Source organism: Danaus plexippus, chromosome Z, assembly GCF_018135715.1.
Source record: "Danaus plexippus chromosome Z, MEX_DaPlex, whole genome shotgun sequence".
NCBI classification, from domain to species: Eukaryota; Metazoa; Arthropoda; class Insecta; order Lepidoptera; family Nymphalidae; genus Danaus; species Danaus plexippus.
The window spans coordinates 5,813,389-5,832,619 of NC_083559.1; the positions used below are offsets into that span (position 1 = coordinate 5,813,389).

General features: G+C 29.5%; 1 protein-coding gene across 5 annotated transcripts; it reads left to right on the top strand.

Annotated features, from left to right (window-relative positions):
* Window positions 1-1,506: 1,506 nt before the first annotated feature.
* Window positions 1,507-18,955, top strand: LOC116778045 (calcium-binding mitochondrial carrier protein SCaMC-2). 5 transcript variants are annotated; one of them, XM_032671890.2, is made up of 8 exons: window positions 1,507-1,917; window positions 3,445-3,568; window positions 3,740-3,827; window positions 3,995-4,021; window positions 4,866-4,977; window positions 15,182-15,340; window positions 15,562-16,132; window positions 16,470-18,955. In XM_032671890.2, exons 1-8 carry the CDS (start codon window positions 1,744-1,746, stop codon window positions 16,652-16,654), a joined length of 1,440 nt encoding a protein of 479 aa, XP_032527781.1. In that variant the 5' UTR covers window positions 1,507-1,743; the 3' UTR covers window positions 16,655-18,955. The 5 variants fall into 5 exon arrangements, with proteins under 5 accessions (XP_032527781.1, XP_032527783.1, XP_032527786.1 ...); XM_032671892.2 differs by lacking the exon at window positions 3,995-4,021 and having other exon boundaries at window positions 1,508-1,917; XM_032671893.2 differs by lacking the exons at window positions 1,507-1,917; window positions 3,445-3,568; window positions 3,740-3,827; window positions 3,995-4,021; window positions 4,866-4,977 and adding exons at window positions 14,577-14,919; window positions 15,008-15,112.
* Window positions 18,956-19,231: the final 276 nt, after the last annotated feature.

Here is a 19,231-nt window from a genome sequence, read left to right on the forward strand (position 1 = left end):
GTGAGACATTGATGGCATAATAAAAGACCTACTTACAGCAAAACGGAGCCATAATATAGTGATTCTATAAAAACCGGTAGAGTGAATTATGGATTACCAACCGAACTGGGCGTTTAGAAACTTGATGAAATAAACTTAATATTTATATATAATTAATAAAATTATGTTACGTACGCGCTACATATTATAAAATAAATGAACATCGCCGAGGCAACATCGTTGTATGGATAAAATATCATATAACGAGTGACGCCGCTGACCCCGCGGAACGAACACCAAACCGTGTGAACCAGAAGATTCCCGATACCAAACAAGCTATGGAATGGGATTGCTAACCTAACATCGGAGCAATCATGTAGTCTTAGGTATAGGTTATAAGTTTTAACATGTTATTTTTATTCTAATATACATATAAGTAAGTTTCGTAATTTTCCTGGAACCTCCGGTTGCCATCTTATATAATTATTATGTAAATATTTATATTTACAAAATTATTATCAAATTTAGAGTTTTGCATGTATTCATAACACCTTAAATGTCTCGGTCTATTAACGAACAAATTGAAATTAAGTTACACGTCAATGACAGATGTAGGAAATATAGCTCGGAACTATTAATTTTCAGTCTCAAGACTGTTCTACTGTTTATCACCATCAAAATGATTTTTAATTATTTTATATTTTAAAATTAATATAAACGTTATTGAATCAAAATATTAACAGAGCGAAGGATACATTATACATAGCTGCTGACAAGTTGCGTTACGTAAGCAGTCAGGCAGATGTTAAAAATAAAGTCATACGAATTGAAAATCATTCTAAAATGCATCTCTATTTGTATTTATACTGGTTTTTTATGAAATAAATATAAGTAACCAAATTTATTGTAGTTTGAGGAGTCTATTGCTGGGTAACAGTTATTTTTCTTCTATATTTGCATTTTGCTCGTATATATGTCCCTTAAGATTTTAAATATATATATATAATGTTTAATACATTTTCATCTACCTCTTATATCGCTTTTTACATATCTTGTTAACTACCTAAAAGATTTATAATTACCATGAACCACCGCCATCTGTTGCTATAGTTCTGAACTTTTTGAAAAGAGATTGTTAATTTAGTTTATGTTTATGATCATATTATTATTAAAAGCGATGCTTACATTTGACAAAAACTATAACAAAATCTTCAGTAAAATGTAGATTTGTACCACGGAAATCATAAATTTTAGTTAAAGAAAAATATATTATTTTTCTTTTATATATAATTTATTAGATTTTTTTAATTAAAGACATATTAAAATATAAAATATAAATGGAAAAATACCACAAAAAACTATATAAGTTTTTTTTTCCCAGTAGCTTTAATAAATAATTTACTGATTATCTTTGAAAATCTATAGACAATTATAAGTTTTACGCAATAAACCTAGAACTTAGTACGTCAGAAACGGAAAATTAGTGCAGGCCGCAGTGCCGTATATTTCTATGTGTGGGTTTGCGTACTTTCTTTACGATATTTAAACACATTGAAAGAGGACACTCACACTACAACCACAGTACTGAGTAGAAGCTAGTAGATAGCTGTCAAAAATCTTTTTGAATGCAAGACGAGTGCAAATTCGTAAAAATGAATTTGGCTATAAAAATTATTTAAATCTAAGTAATGTATGCTAATAGTTTGAATGAAACTATTTTCTCTTGTTGGATAACAAGTAGTACTTACGCTGACGATAGACACCATGGTGCAGTGTCATCCGCCGTTGGAAATAGAAGAATTACCAAAAGAAGACGAAGAAAGATTAGAAAAATTATTTTCTAAATTAGACAACGATGGAAATGGAAAGATCGATATCCACGATCTTTCCGTTGCGCTTAAGGAGCTGGCCCCACATATAAATCGCAGCTACGCAGAGGTTAGAATTTAAAACATTTTTAACTTTATAAAAGTAACGGTGCTTTTGCTAACTTTCGATTCAATGCGTCACCGCGTGTAAATGTCTATTTTGTCAAAATAATAATTCTATAGTAAGAGTTATATAAATAATAAAATAAAAATAATTTTGTTTCTGTAGCTTGATTTTGTATCAATATATATATACTTATGTAAACAAAGTGAAAATATAAGAGAATTCGACACAATCTTTTTTTTTTGTCTATCTATTATCTATATATTTATGATGTTTCTGAAATAATAGTATTAGTTGTAAAAAATGTTATGACCTAAATATGGAATAGAAATATCTATCCTGTATAGATATTTAGACAAATATTTAGTTTGAATGTACAAACATTTACTTACCTTCTAAATCTTACTGATTTTTTGAGGTGAAATTAATAAGCTTTAATCTACATGACTAATTGAACAAAACTTGAATTCATTTCTATAGAATTACTTAAACATAATAGGTACATATTAAAATGGGTATAAGAGGTTTTGTTTTCTTTGAGTTATGTTTAATTTAAGTAATAAATGCAGATAAGCTCACTTTTTTTGTTATAAAACGCTTTCAATTATCTAAAATCCAATATTTTGTAATATTTGGCAACCATATATTCTAGGATTATTATTAATAATTAAATTTAACGAGTTCAGTTGATATCGCAAATGTGTTTGGTGTTTTAACACAATTTTTAATACTTTAATTATTTCATATATACATAACTGAATTTGTTATGATTCAATATAAAATATTTAGTTACCACAATGGGAGACTAGCCACAAAAGGTTTTCAGGGCTCTTAGCATTCTAGTTAAAAGATTTTTAATAAGCTTTTAATAATATTTTTATAAGAAATTTAAATTATTGTGGATTTCCTCAAAACCATACTGAGCTGTGTAAAACCTGGCTGCTACAAATCAAATGTATTACAGCATAAAAACTTAATAGAAATAAAATAGATTTCAAAGTGCAACTTTCCATAAAGTTCATGAACTGCTATATTTAAATTTAGAAAATGAAATATACTTTAGTGAAATTTCCATAAAATACATAGTCTTTGCTCTAATCTAGTACATGTTCTTGATATAATGGGATGAAGTGTGCGAAGCGTACTATAGCATATTGGCTAAGCTAGGCATTAAACATCATAATATTATTATAGAACATGTTGGATTGGATGAATAGATTTGCTTGAAGCTTAACAAAAGAAATCCATGTCAATGTCACCGATGTCTTCACTTTAGAAGATTTAATATTTAACAAATATAAGAAAAAGTTTATTGCATTATAATTTTTTATGAAAATATATTATGTTTTAGTCCCATTATCATATTAAAAGTATGACTGTTTTAATCGTTAAAGTTATTTGGCAACAATTTTGGCAACATTATATCTATAAACCTATTTCAATTTAGGTTAGTTTAAAATTTATACATATGAATGATATAGTATTGCCATGTCTTAAATGTGTTTGGCTTACACTGGTTTCTAAATGTTCCAGAAATTTTTGGCGAAGTCTGGCAAGGATGCTGGTGATGTAACACTTTCGGAGTTTATACATTATGTGAGGGAGCATGAAAAGAATCTCCGGCTACAGTTCTCTCATCTTGATAAAAATCAGGATGGTATGATCAGTTAATAGATTAATTTACTATATGTATAAAGATTTGTTAAATGCATTATTAAAATTTAACTTGAAAACCATTTAGTATTTATAAATAATTAATTAGTCATACAATATATATGTAATACTGAATTTGTGCATTCATTAAATTAGTGTATTTTGTAAAACTTAGGTAAGGTTGATTTGGAAGAACTTATCTCTGCATTTGCTGATCTTGGCATCGCCATTGGAAGGAATGAAGCAACTAATTTATTGAAAAGGTCAGTGGTAATAAAATTTAAAACTGCTTGCATAATCTTTTTTATTTATTAAACATAAATTTATATATTTGTAAGTTTATCCTTTATTTCCACTGTTTATATAACTTTGGATTGGTTTTTTTCATCTATAGCAATTAAATATGTATAAGAATATATATAAATTTCAGAAGAGCTGGAATGAGACATTACTGGTGGTAAGTCTGTGTGTTCTTTAGGGACTGGCAACCCTATTGTATTAATATTTATTCATCATATTGTCTGTGTTACAAATAACAAAAATCATATTTTGTCGAATAAATATCTGTATGACATTGTTATGTGGTATATTATTTGCATTGTTTATGACGGATATATTAATTGAGTGTCATTTAATGCAGTTAATGTATGAATGATATTAAAATTTACTGTCCAGTGTATTATTTTATCCAATGTTTGGATAACAGCGGAATATTTTCATCATATTGTAACCTATTTATTTGTAATAAGTTCAACATATAAAAGCAGTATGTATACTGTCAGAATTGTATTACAGTTTGATATTGTGATTCCATTCTAAATTTAAATAATATTTCATGTTTGGGTTGTTGTTTTTTCACCTTTTTATAGCTCTTACTTGCTTTGATGAAGTTATATAAAAAGACAATAGCCTTCAACACTGTTATAGAATTTCCGATGATAGTGTCAATTACAAGTGTCATTTCGTTAATATTGAGTCCAAGAAGCAGGAATTCGCGTTGACGTCATTCGATTTAAAAATAATCGAAGTCATTTTAAATCGATCGATACGTTCAATGAAATAAATTTAGAGTAAATTCATATATAAAACTGGAAATGGTTCATTGTATAAGTTATCGTGACTAGCATACACGCTAGTATTTTTATTTAGCTTTGTTCGTAATAGCACATGCGGATAGCTATCGTTATTATGTAGCAATATCATTAATTGGGTAGGATCGTAATACATGTACAAGTGGAGCGGTAATGGTTGGTACTATATATTTAAAACAAGTGTTATAATATATCCAAATATTTTCACAGGATGGATCAAGATGGCAGTCTGAATATAAGTTATGATGAGTGGCGTGACTACCTTCTACTGGCTCCAGCGACAGACATCCACGCTCTTATACACTTCTGGAGACATTCTACTGTGAGTATTACTAACATTTCCTCATAGTATTTCTTATTCATAAAATAATATTTATGTATCAAGATGCGTACTTAGACAAAAAAAAAAAAAACAGAAATGGTTCGAGTTAACGACGTTTTATAATTGCTGACTTTGTTATGTTACAATAATTAATTTAATGATATCGTGTCATTTATTGCTATTAAATGACACGATATCATTTAATTAATTAGATTAAAATATTGAATACGAATTGATATTATGTTATAGAGTATCAAAAAATAAATGCGTTAATTTTATTTATATCCAATTAAGTACTTACTTAATTGGATATAAATAAATATTATAATAATAGTGTTCTTTTTTGAAATTATTTTTAGTAAACTTTGGTATATTATAAAATTTAGATGTATTCTGTTCTTATTGGGTCCAGTATAAAGATTACGATCATAGTTTTTTCACTCACATTGTATTTTACTTTAAAATATAATATGAGTTTCTGATGTAGATCTGAAGATCCCTGAATGTATCTACTGGATATAATAATTTTTGAAGTTGAAGACGATGGAATATAATATTATTTATAAAAGTCAAATAGAAGACCGTTGGAATACCGTTAGTGAAAATAAAATTATCTCCTTTAGAATATTAATCATTGTCGACAATATTGCTAAGTAATATACTCAGAATTATATAACGTAATTCGAGACAATGTTTTCCATTTGGAACTTAAATCATATGTGTTGCCTGAGTGATAGTATTTAAAAAAATAATCCTTGACCTTTTTTTATTATTTATGACATAGATCAAAATCTCTAGAAAGATCGAAAGATTTATGTATAACAAATGAGTTGTTCTCACAATGATATTCTATGTAAAATAAAGGAATAATGTAACTGTAAACCGGTATTATACTGTCTGTTTTTCGTTCGCCCTGAAATATTTGGAAAGGTATATATTTCTTTATTTTTCACGATGCTCATTGATATATTCACATTGATATTGTCAATAACGTTATTCAACTTAATATATGATTTTTTAACACTCTGATAGCACCTCATCAATCATTTATTAGGCGTCTTTATAGATTACGATACTCTTTAAACAAATAATATAAAATATTTCATACAATTCATACAAATTATTTATAATTCATTAAATTCAATCATTTCGGACCAGTTACGGTTTATTTCTAAGCATTGTAGCATTAAAGTAGATATTAGTTTATTCGTTATCTGTTTACATACAAGATACATTTATAACATCTCGTGTTATAACATAGTTCAGTCTAGTAATTATATTACCACACCATTAAACTTATCCATCTGTTAAATATAATGTTCTTGACTGTACTACGATTAATGTTACGTAAAAATTGTGCAATCAGAATGCAAAATCGTTTGTATATGCATGTAGCTGAATCATTTACAATCATGATTGTTCAACAAAACTAATTGTAAGATCTCTTTTTATACTATAGTATCATTGTTCATATAAACACGTAAAGCCCTTGATGCTATTGACTTAGCGAAATCTGTTTTCTATTCCAGAATATTCGAATTTTAAATGTTTTTTTTTTTTCGGTATTTGTAACAGGTGTTATGTAAGTCCAAAAGCCAAACAACATTAACCCAGACCTTAGATGCGGATTCGGCAAATCATAATAAAAATATGTTTATAGATATGACAATAGGTCAAGTGACACCGAGTTCAGACATATGACCGTACTAAATGTGCGTATTGTAGCCCCGGTCTGGCTGAGTTATTCGATAATTGGTTGAATCTTGAACTGCTGTAGAGGACGCGCTGTGGGCGGGTCTACTACGCAGTTTACAGCCACGTCATACAACTACTACTGACGAGTTGACACTGGATATTGGATAATGTATTGCGTAAATCGCATCTATGCTAGACATATTATACATCGCTGTTAATTTTGACATTTTTTTTACGCTATGGACATTTCATTTACGATTCGTTTAATTTATTGTCTTTGACAATAACCGTCAACTTTGTTATTTTTTATCTATATCTTGTCTAAAGGTTTTTTTTAAATAACAAATAGTAATAATCCATTATATTTATTAGTTAGAATGTATTACTATTTAAATGACATTATATTTGGAGAGTTCCAGCTTTTGTCTTGTCAATATATAAATGTATAAGTTCTTAGCCTTAATGACACGTGTACTTGATAAGTACGTTATTAATAAGTGCTGTCACAATATATTAATAATAGTTGTAAGTAGATATTTTAAATTAGTTATCTGATTTTAGTGGTGACACCTAATAGACGTACTTTCCCTGAAACTTAATTAATAATGGGAATTTTATATTAACTATAAAATATACTGTACTAACGAATGTCTTGTGTTTTTTAAACCTGCATCTTAATATTAGAACGCAATATCTATCACATAAATACAGTGTAATACTAGCTTTATTTTTGCACTGCTTAGGTGGAAGTTGCATGTAATTTTAATATATGAACGTAGTGCATTCAAGCTATCTTCTCGATAGGATAAGGGGCGATAATGGGAGACTAAGGTACGGTGCTTGAAGCTCGCCCGTTAAACTGATGTTTACTATGGAAAATTTTAATGTTACGTCTCGTATCTAAGGAGATTTTCCATTCACACAGTTGTCAGATCCTCTCTGTTTCACTTGTTTCGTTGTTTTATTACTATTTAGGCTAAAAATTGCTTCATCCTGTAATACTAGGTGCCTTTTTTTAAAGCGTAATGAACAAATTTTCTAATAAGTGTCTGTAATATTTCTAACATTTTTTGGTTTGATTATGAATTTTTCGTGAATGGTTTGATTATATTACGAAATTCGGTTATCTACAAGGACTGTGAATGAAACGAAATAGATGTTAAGATATTTTCGTCTGCTCTTTGTTGGAAATAAGTAATAGTTTAGATTAAAAACATTAAAATTTTAATGCTGTTTAACCGGGGCGTGCACAGAGATTTGGGGTAGGGTAAGCAGAATATCATGGAAAAAAAAAAATCATTATAATTTTCTTCTCTAAAAGATGGATAATATTTGCGTATAAAGGTGCAACACATGATAGTTTTTGCATTTTAATATTCCGTTGTATGGAATATATGCACCGAGTGCATACGGCCGCTTTGGCTGGGAAGCGGTCGGTCGAAAATGTTAATTTTACCAAATCGTGAATAAATTTAAATTAAAATTTTATTTCTGTCTTGCCCAAAACTATTCTAGCCGTCTTAATGTTAAGAAAAATTTTAAACATATCAACTGAAAATGTTTCTCTTTAAGGGGGGACTTGCTCAAACAATTGAATCATACTTTTATTTGTCCAATGTGTTCCTTCCTTCACATTCACACTATAAAAAAGTTTTCTAACGATTGCTCTTTAAAATTTCTTCTTTAACCTTACTATTTTCAACCGTTTTACCTGTTCGGAACGGAAATAATGCTGATTATAAGGAAATTAGAAGGCCCATGCTTCGTTTCCTGCAATGTATTACAAAACTACAAGGCTTTATATGAAAAAAAAAAAACAAAATTAATATCCATTAAATGATTTATTATTACACTAGGAACCAGCCCCGGCTTCGCACGGTCTCTTTACAAAAATATAAAATTGCCTATTAAATTTTGAGAATTATTAAACTTATATTATGATAACTTTTACTCGGTAAGCCCGATTTAAATGATTTAAAAAGTAATTTACAGAAACTGATGTAGGCTTGAAAACTAAGTAATTTATTTTTATAAGACTTAAAACCGTATTTATGTAAATAGCTTTCTAATAAACGCTTTAGGAATGCCAATTTTTAAAAGTTGTAAAATGGATATAGTATGTTATCCTTAAGGTATAGACATGTGCCACCCCGGACTTTTCTGTAGATCTATATGAGACACACAATTATTTTCTTATATCTCAATGACTTTAGGCAGCGTTTTCGTTAAAAGATCCCAGACGGCTCATGTTTTTCCGACATCTTCAACAAATATCGTTAATGTATACACAAATAAATACAAAAACTTAACAAATTATATACTAATACTAAACCTTCCTAGAGAGTCACACTATCGAGTGGTGATAACTGTTTTATAATAATCGGTGCAGTAGTTTTTCAGTTTATCGCGAACAGACAGACAGACTGATATATTATATTTCGATATGATTAAATAGTTTTGATTGTTAATTTTATCCAATATACAAAAATAGTTCGAGTTGAAATGCATTAATTTCATTTATTTGTCTTTTTATCTGATAAAGAATTCGAGGTGTGAAAATAATTGTTTTTATATTTATTTTTTAGAAAAAAAATCGTTTTGAAATTCCATTTTAAAATCACGTTCTCATGTGATTCGAAATAGTAATTTTACACTTTATTGGTATTTTGTATGAGATTCTTGTTATATTTGGACATGATCCATTGAAATTGACGGAGTCAATGGTAAGCACTAGTTTTATGAAATTCTTATTCAGCAATGATTTTTGTATCATACCTAGTATTTTTTTTGTATAATATTGTATGTATTTGTTGTATTTTATTGTAATGTAGGTATGTAATTGTATGTATTTTTCTATTATTTAGTTACAGTATGTTTCCTCAATAAAAATAAATGAGGGACTTTATCGTAGTCGGTCATAAATATATTTTTTTATAAATAATGTTGGAGGATTAAATGTTTAGCATTTTATTTACATTATATCCTGTCTCCATACATGGTTGGACTTTAATCATCCGATGAAGTAATGACGTTAGTCATCACTTCTGCCAAATGATTACGGATTTTACGTTTATATTCTATATTCTATTTATATTTAGAAACATATGTATTTAATAATATCTTGCAGCATTCTGCTTGATGATAATTTCACTCCAGGATATATTGCGGAATATTAAAAAACCTGTAGCTTTACAATTAAGATAGTTGTAAAAAACTTGAAACTGGGTTCAGTTATTTGGAGTTTCATCGAACTTTGTAGTTAATATCCATTGACAGTACTGGATACGCTGACATTCTGAATTACATACATACATTAAAAAAAATCTAGTCCTACTTTCACTATGTTAATTACTCTATAAGGCACGCGTCGCAATAACTTTCATTGGTAATTTAGATTGAGAAGCTCTGTCGTATTTAAGAAATTATTAAAATCCCTGCAAAGTGAACAAACTTTTATCGAATCCCTTCCATATTCCACGAACGACATATTTTACTGTACAACATTAATGATAAGCGACGAAATATTTTAGTATAGTTGATTAGTGGGGGCATGGCAGTCCGGTGGTTACTGTACCGAAGCGGTTCCTCGTGTGTCGTACGTTCGACACGCGGACTTCGTCATCATTGTGAGAATGCTCTTCAACTAGACAATACGCATTCTAGTATGTGCTGTGCCAATAAGTTAGTTTGAAGTATCACTGTTGATCTGATAGTAAAGTTCCAAAGAAATATATCTGTGATTTAATTTTAATAGTTAAAATATTTTTATACAATTTATTTTATAATAAATAAATAAAATGTCTCTGGAGTTGGAAGAAGTTACGGGACAGACGGGGGATGTGTTCGAGGATTTCCTCTTCGTTTTTCGTCGTTGTTTGGCAAAGGTAAATGAATTCTAATTCTGAGTGAACTTAGAACGTCTTTATAATTTACGGTTGGCAGTCACAACATTGCTCTAGAGTCTAGACGTTGTCGGTTCTATGTAGTTTTCATACCATAATGACCATGAATGAACAAAGTGATATTCTTGAATGGATCCTAAAGGTAAATTAATTATAGTAAAACTTTTTACAAACGCCTGTTCTATATTGCTGCTATATAATTTGGAACGATTTCAAGATGTATAGAAGTATTTTTATATTGTTACATATGCTATATTCCTTACGACGGCAAGTGAATGGTGTAGGTTGGGTTTTAAATAGTTATTTTAAAACCGTTGCCATGGAAACAGCTGATCTATATATCACATAGCTATGTAACCAAGGTTTCACGTTCAGAATACGTAATCACGGAACATGACACATGAGTACATATTGTGGCATCTTGAAACTTCGCAGACGATGAACGTCGTTTTATTTTAATTTGATATTGTCTTCGAGCAGGTTAACCCAAAGATAATGTTTTTGTTAAATATATGGAACATTCTAGATTATGTCTTATCTTTTTATTTATACAATAGTCAATACACATAAACGTTAATTTGACCTCAACCTTATGAAAGGTTTTATCATTAAAACCATATGTATTTACTTTCACGATTCATCAACTATGTCTTGTTTAAACTGACATACATTTGCCTATTATATTAAGTAGTTGTAGAATTTCTTCTAACATATAATTTGCTATGCGAACTTTCGATTCGACTGTCATTGCCACTTTCATATCATATTCATGACATTAACCTCGATCTGCGGTCGAAGAATTTTTTTTTTTTATTTAATATTATGATATTTAAGTTAAACCATAAATACATAATACTTAATAGCCATGCGATTTGAAAATTTGGAAAAGCTGATTGAAAGCAATAAAAAAATATCGTTAACCATTACTTTAATAACATAACTAAAGAGCAAATCAAATATAATAAATATTTTTTATTTGATTTATTATTCAATCGACGGTTCCAAATGCTATTTATAAAAGCAGTGAATTTATAATTTAATGTACGCTTAGCGAATTCAAAGGTCACGCGTTTGCTTAGCAACAGCAAGTCCATTTGACATTTATATTGGAACAGAAAATCGATTCATTAAATTGTTTTTTCATATTTTTAACTAAAAGTCACTAGCCTGACAGCCGACAGAGGAGCTATACATATTGTGTGTTGTGTGATATCAGAAATATGCAGACGTTCAACGAGAATATAGGTTATCATTTATCTGTTAAGAATGACGTCACGACATTTAATGAGGACAAGTTTCCTTAACATTGAAATGTCGCTGGCTCCAGCGATGATTTTGTACAAATTAATTTGTGTGGCTTTATGTATAGGAAAATATTTAATATTATTACATGTTAAATTGTATGCATTTATTTCGATGAAGCAAGAACTACTGTGTATAACAATAGTTACAGGCAATGGATTTAATGAATCAGGATTTAATACGTTTGTGGATATGGCTAAATGGAGGAGCCATTTTCAATCACTGCCGACTGATTAGTTTGTGTGATTTGGTTTATAATGTATACATGTATATTGTATTCAAGATTTTCAAGAGCTTCGGAGACAATGCCAAGAAACCTTTCAATAGTCACAAAACAGAATTGAAGATAGAGCCAATATAATTTGTCACAGAACACCCTAATGTGATTTTTTAAAATAAATCTATTAATTCTTACAAAAAATGCATGTCCTATATGACGAAGTAAACTTTGATTTGATAGCGAAGGAAGATATGTACCTACAGGTTATATAAATTAAGCACTTCTCATTTAATTGCATTTTTAATAGGTTATATTTTAATATTTAATTTAATTTTGCTTATAATTTAGTTGTAATATTTGATTTGCTTCATAATACACTACTTTGACTTGTCAACGTGTACTCATGTGTCGTCACCGCGTGCGCAATCTTTGAACTCCTTGCGTCATTACAATGAAACTCAATACGGGAAAGTCCTAGCGTTAGGTTTTATATGTTAAAATGATTAAAAATATATTTTAAACATTATCGTACATACTATCATGAACTGGCTTTATAAAATTTAATATGGTTATAAATATGGCGTTTAAAGAGCAAATAATGTATCTATATAATAATAAGACAAATCCGCAATATATTAATGAACGCTAATACACTACACGGGGACGTATAAAATGTGTATGTGTAGAGTTATTAAATTTGTATACTGTATATAGTATATCGCATTTCTTTTAAATCATAGGTAAGATGACGAACGTAGAATTTTCCCGTTCACTTTTTGCTCGTCGTGCTTGCCACATTTTTTCACTAAACATATCAAGCGCCCAAGGACGCTGACGTGTTATACGGACGTATTTTACGTACTGATAATGTATGACAATTATGGATAAGATAAAATCGTTTGTTATATTATTAGAGGTAACTTCGATCATATTCATGATATAACGTCAGAAAACCAGATTTAGGTTGAACACATAAAAATCTAGTCACATGTATAGTGTAAAATCATATTTTGTTACACCTTATGCAAAATGTAATGGTAATTTAAGAGTATCTAGCCTTGAGATAGATTTAAATAAAAAATAGGTACATAATACGAACCTTTATTACATACTCATACAACGTTTTATTAAACTATTGACGGATTTTATTATTATATGCATTTTGTGTACTTATATTCTATAATCATTGTGTTTTACTATGATTGCAATGACGAAATTCTTTCTTTTAATATGTACGCAGTTTTTTGAAGACTTCTCTGTTGTGACGTCACAGGCCAAGCTATGATCCCGAATCTATTTTTACACCACAGGAACTGCTTAAAAATACACATTGAGCTCTAGCGAGCATTACAGTAAGCTACGGTCTCATTGAGATTCAAACATTTTGAACGCTTAGTGCGAAATAATATGGATGTTGGAATAATGTTCTATATAATAATAATAAAAAAGTAAATAGTGTCCATTGGATTATATTATTTTAATGTCTAATTTTGTGTAGATAAATTGCACTAACAAGACATCAAATGTTGCTTTTGATGTTTACCGATTCCTTGTTCATTTCCTCTGTTGCCTTTCAATATTTTTATGAAATATTTCTTTACATGGATATTTACAAGGGCAGTGTAGAAGAAAGGCACTATTATATTATCTTATGAACATTTCTCTTTCATATTGAATATGGAAAACCTATACAGTAATTCATTTATTAATTATTATAATTCAACACGCTGATATGAGTGTACGTACGATGGTTACCAGTTGTATGTTATTCTAACGTTCGAAGGAAGTTGTTAGCTGTGACATACGCAGTTACGTTTTTACATCACAAACAAACCTACAGTCGTGACGTTTTATTGACTATTCGAGAAGAAGAAATGTAAATTATTGATTTGTTATGATTAATTAAAATAAACTGAGGACAAATGAAATTTTATTAACCATACAAAAAATTATTACTTCCTACATAATTGTCATATATTTGTTTTCTTTCATTGAAGATTGTTGTGAAGATTTAGAAATGGTTCAATAAAATATTAATTTGTTTTATACGAAATAATGACAAATTATCATTTAATTCAAATTCCAATGTTCGCCTATTTGATTGATTGAAATAACTATTATGTTTAAGCAATTGCTGCCTAACAAAATCGTGGGTCTGTTCGATCACCCTTGACACCGTTTTAGTTCAACAATTCAATATTTCTAACCTTCGTCTAAAGTTCTTTTTTAATACCACAATAAATTACGTTACGTTCTGTGGTAATCCAACGGATGTACTAGAATCCATAACGAGCATTCCATTAATAGGTATTACATAGAATTGTAGTTATACAATCTCCTTTCGAAGTAAAGTTAAATCAATTAATGAAATAAAATCGTTTCCTCATCGAATATCTTTAAATGCAAAAGGTATTTTTATACATGGCAATTATGGATACAGTAAACCGGGAAATTAATTAATACAATGTAAAATCATAACTACTTCGTACAAAAAAAAAAATTTGAAAAAAAAAAACAAAATTCTCTATGCATCCCAATCCCGATCTCTTTACGCATTACCTATAAAGGAGATAGAAAAAACACATCAGTATTTGTCAATATGTAAATTTGTCACGTAACCTCTAATCTTATCAGGCATTGAACTATATCATTTTCGTCTTGGCGTAAAATAAATTAATTATGAATAGAACTGTTCAGTTCCTCATCAAATTCTTCGTTGAAGCAGTTCTTTTCAAGACGAAAATGATGTATTGGGAATACTTAGTTGCATTTATAACCATGACTTTGGATACAAATGCAATAAACTCTGTATACAACGCAACGGTAAATATTATACACGTGATAAAAATTCTTTTTAATAATATATTTATCGAGATAAACGAAAAACTTAACTTTAATGTTTTCATAATAGACAGAACACGTAACATCGCGGACGAAGCTTTTAATAAGCAGAATAATTAAGAAGCCAAATGGTTGTAAAGAAGAGGATGACGATACATGCGGGGCTGTTAATACCGTGATTAAGAATATACTAACGTGTCTAGTTTATAATATTTGCTTTATATTTATCTGTGATTGTTTCCAGTATCTCGACATCGGGGAGGATATGAACGTACCTGATGACTTCACTCCAACTGAACTCCAGACAGGGAAGTGGTGGCGACATTTGTTAGCTGGCGGTATTGCCGGGGCTGTCAGTAGGACTTGTACAGCTCCACTAGACAGACTTAAAGTATTTTTACAGGTATGTCTATATGGTGTTAATTATTTAATTTACTTAAATGTCCATATCGATAACTTTATGCGACATATTTTCAGATGAGACTTTAACCCTGAACCTAACCTTTTTAGTTAGATATCGACTTCATATTACTACTATATATATTGAGTTCCATGGATCACTACTTAATTTTAATTAAAGCTTAATTTTTCTGTACATGTCCTATTTTGTTCTATAAATTACAGGTTAATCCAACAAGAGAAAATATGGCCAAATGCTTAGCAAAAATGATCAACGAAGGAGGCATTGGTGGCCTCTGGAGAGGTAATGGAATAAATGTCATAAAAATAGCTCCTGAGTCAGCTTTGAAATTCGCTGCCTACGAGCAAGTAAAACGTCTCATAAAAGGAGAAAAAAATCCATTAGAAATATACGAAAGGTTCCTCGCTGGAGCCTCGGCTGGAGCCATAAGTCAAACTGTGATTTACCCACTAGAGGTGCTAAAGACAAGATTAGCTTTAAGAAAAACTGGCCAATATAGCGGTATCGTGGATGCGGCGAAGAAGATATACGCTAGGGAGGGATTGAAGTGCTTCTACAAGGGATACATTCCAAATATCCTAGGGATAGTGCCTTACGCTGGTATAGACCTCGCTGTTTACGAGACGCTTAAGAAGAAATACATTAATAAATACCAGACTAACAATGAACAACCGGGTATGTTGCTGTTACTGGCTTGTGGGAGCACGTCTTGTACACTGGGGCAAGTGTGTTCATACCCGTTAGCACTCGTTCGGACAAGGTTGCAAGCACAAGGTATGTATGTTGCAAATGTTTTGGTTTATTAAGGGATGGACAGTGACGTAGAACATCTTCGCTTGCGTCTTTCGAAAATTTTAAGATATTTTAGGTGTTATCGGTTATTGATTGAAATGTCATTAATTAGATTAGTGTTTTAGCTAAAAATCCCTGTAACAAGTGATGACGATGTACTATATTTAATTCACAATTTTTTTGGTCCCTTTATTTACATCTTAATACATTTTTTTAGTAAGAAAACAACTCAGTATAATTATAGCTTTTTATATAAAAGTATAACATAAAAAGTAAATATAGGTAACATTAAATACAACCAAAAATCATGTTATTACAGAGAAAGCTGCTAAAGGCGCAGAAGGTACAATGCGAGGCGCCTTCCGTGAGATCGTTCAGCGCGAGGGTCTACGTGGGCTGTACCGCGGCATCACTCCAAATTTCATCAAAGTTATTCCAGCTGTCTCTATCTCATATGTTGTGTACGAGTACGCGAGCCGTTCGCTTGGTGTCAACATGACGTGATTGATAACCCTGAATACACCATTTCCGGTACACACGCGCTCACAGTGTCACATCACAAGGATGTACCATTGCATTTCAAAGTACATAGCGATTAAGCCTATTTAATATTTATGATTCAGTTAAATTTCGACTACTCGTAAAGACGTACATGTTATGTGAATTGTCAGTTACAGTTTGTATATGTTCTTAATATGGTTTTGTTAGACGACGTAGTGTTGAAACATCTGTGATTATAATAAATTATGTTTTTTTTTATGTTTGTGTATCCTAGCACCTGATTACGGCGTCTCAAATATCAGTGTGGTGATTTGATTGACGGACTCATAAATAAAGATCGCATCATGAAAACTGGTCTTATACATTCTTAGTATAGTTGAAGCAGAAAAGTATGTGCCTGTATGTAACTGGAAATAGGAAGATAGATACATATGACAAGTGTTATTATATGCAATATAAAATTATATTCTTGAAGCGTTTTGACCTCATTAAAATTAAATTGTTATATATTCCAAGTTATAATAAATGCTATGAATTAATAGAATGTGTATGGGCAAATACAAGCTTATTGCATAAAATAATAATGTATTATTATTCTTAATATTTTATTATTAAAGTATTCAATGGACCTATCATCGAGATATAAATATATCGTCAGCTGTTAAATATGAAAATTTTATTTATATAATTGTAAAGTCTTGAAATCGATAAACGTTTGTCCAATAATTGAAATAGCATTTCAAATCATTTATTGTTCTAATACGATCATGTAGGTCGGTTAAAAATATGTATTGTTAAAAAATTATAAACAATAACAACTACTGAAACAACTTGAAACATTTTCAGGGAATTCTCAATCAAAAACAGTCGTCCAACAAAAAAAAGTCAATAAGGTTCCAAATTATGGTGTTAATTTATACAATTGATAGTGAGGTAAATTAATTAGATATATTGATTACGTATTTAAAAACATCTGTTTACAATTTATAATGTTTTAATATTATAATTGGTGTTTTTAAATATATGGATTTTCTTAAAAAGACGCAATAAAATTAATTATTAGTTTTTTTAAGATGCCATTCATATATGTATAATTTTTGAATATTGTCGCCGTGTATTGATATTAGGGCAGCTTAAATTATAGATAGTACTTAGTATAAATTTGTTTAGATAGTTAACAAATTATTTATATCACCTAATAAACCTTACAATGTTAGTAAATGCTAGAAGAATTTTGTGCTTTGAATCATAATAATGAGTGCCGCTCGGATTTAGTACAGTTGGGTATCAAACGTGACGAAGATGTCGGGAAATATTGTCAGGGACTGTTACAATATCGCATCGAGCTATTTATTTGATTCAATAGTTTCTACCCAACAAAAACGGCAGTAAAACTGTGATTGTGAACGGAATTCATACGCCCAAATAAGTAGTTGCAATTGTATCTAAAAATCGTAAAATATCGAAGGTACCACCAGAACTTGGTCAGTTTACTGTGTTACTTAACTTATAGCAATAATATTCATCTCCTGAATGCCTTTAAATATATGAAAATAAGATATTTTAAATAAAAAGGAAATATAAAAATTAACAAAGCTAATTTATAAGCTACATTAATATTTTTAAACCTATTTATGCTACGATTATATTATAACAAACTTAGATAAACATTATCCATGCTATTTAATTATTTATTTTAGATGAATTGTGAGTAAATTTGATTTTCTTTATAGGAAAGCTGTAATAAATTCTTTGAATAAAATTTACGGCAAGTTAACAAGATTAAAACTGTTCTTTTAATTTGATATTAATTTATTTTATAAAGGTTGATATGGATGGAATTGTAACTTAATGTTATTGGAAATTTTGGTATTTGTGTAACATTAGCTAGATGTGTTTTGTAATTTTTCATCTGTGCAGTCTTTCAGATGTCGTATTCCGTGTATTTAATTGTTTCCATATAACATATATTTTTTTAACAGGTTTCAGGTTTAACTTTGAACAGTCCTTGTTGTACTTGTCTTCTTGCTGTATAAGAGTAACCTTTAATTGTATTTACGCTTCGAATTTTGAGTAGTTTAATTGTAGTTTGATTAGCAGTAAGAGCTGTAAAGTTGAATTAATTTGCATGTGATGCAGTACTATTATTTATTTATGCATTATGCCTTAGATAAGTCCTACAATACTAGCCACTTTAAAAAAATCAAAAGCTTAACACGTATGTTAGTGTAATTGATTTGTTGAACTATTTCAATATTCAAATCATTTGTTTAATGTTCAATCTTATTAAACTTCTGACATCCATTATGTGTTCATTATTTTTAATATTCCTAAAAAATAAATACCATTTAATTATTGGCAATGAAGAAAAATGTACGGAGCCATCGACGGTATTTTGGAAAAGTTGAAAGAGAACGTTTTTTATCACATATGCATTTGTTGCTTAATATCTTTAACTTTGTTATTATTTTGAATACTGTACTAGAAGTTGTATCCTATATCATATACCTACAACGATGACCACAAATTAAATTAAGCTTAAGATATTTTTCTAAATAATAACATGCTGATTTATATTAT

Coding starts and splice junctions, on each gene's coding strand:
- LOC116778045 (XM_032671890.2), top strand. CDS start 1,744: ATGGTGCAGTGTCATCCGCCGTTGGAAATAGAAGAATTACCAAAAGAA. Junction 3,569..3,739: donor TCTTGATAAAAATCAGGATG/GTATGATCAGTT, acceptor TGTAAAACTTAG/GTAAGGTTGATTTGGAAGAA. Junction 3,828..3,994: donor GCAACTAATTTATTGAAAAG/GTCAGTGGTAAT, acceptor TATAAATTTCAG/AAGAGCTGGAATGAGACATT.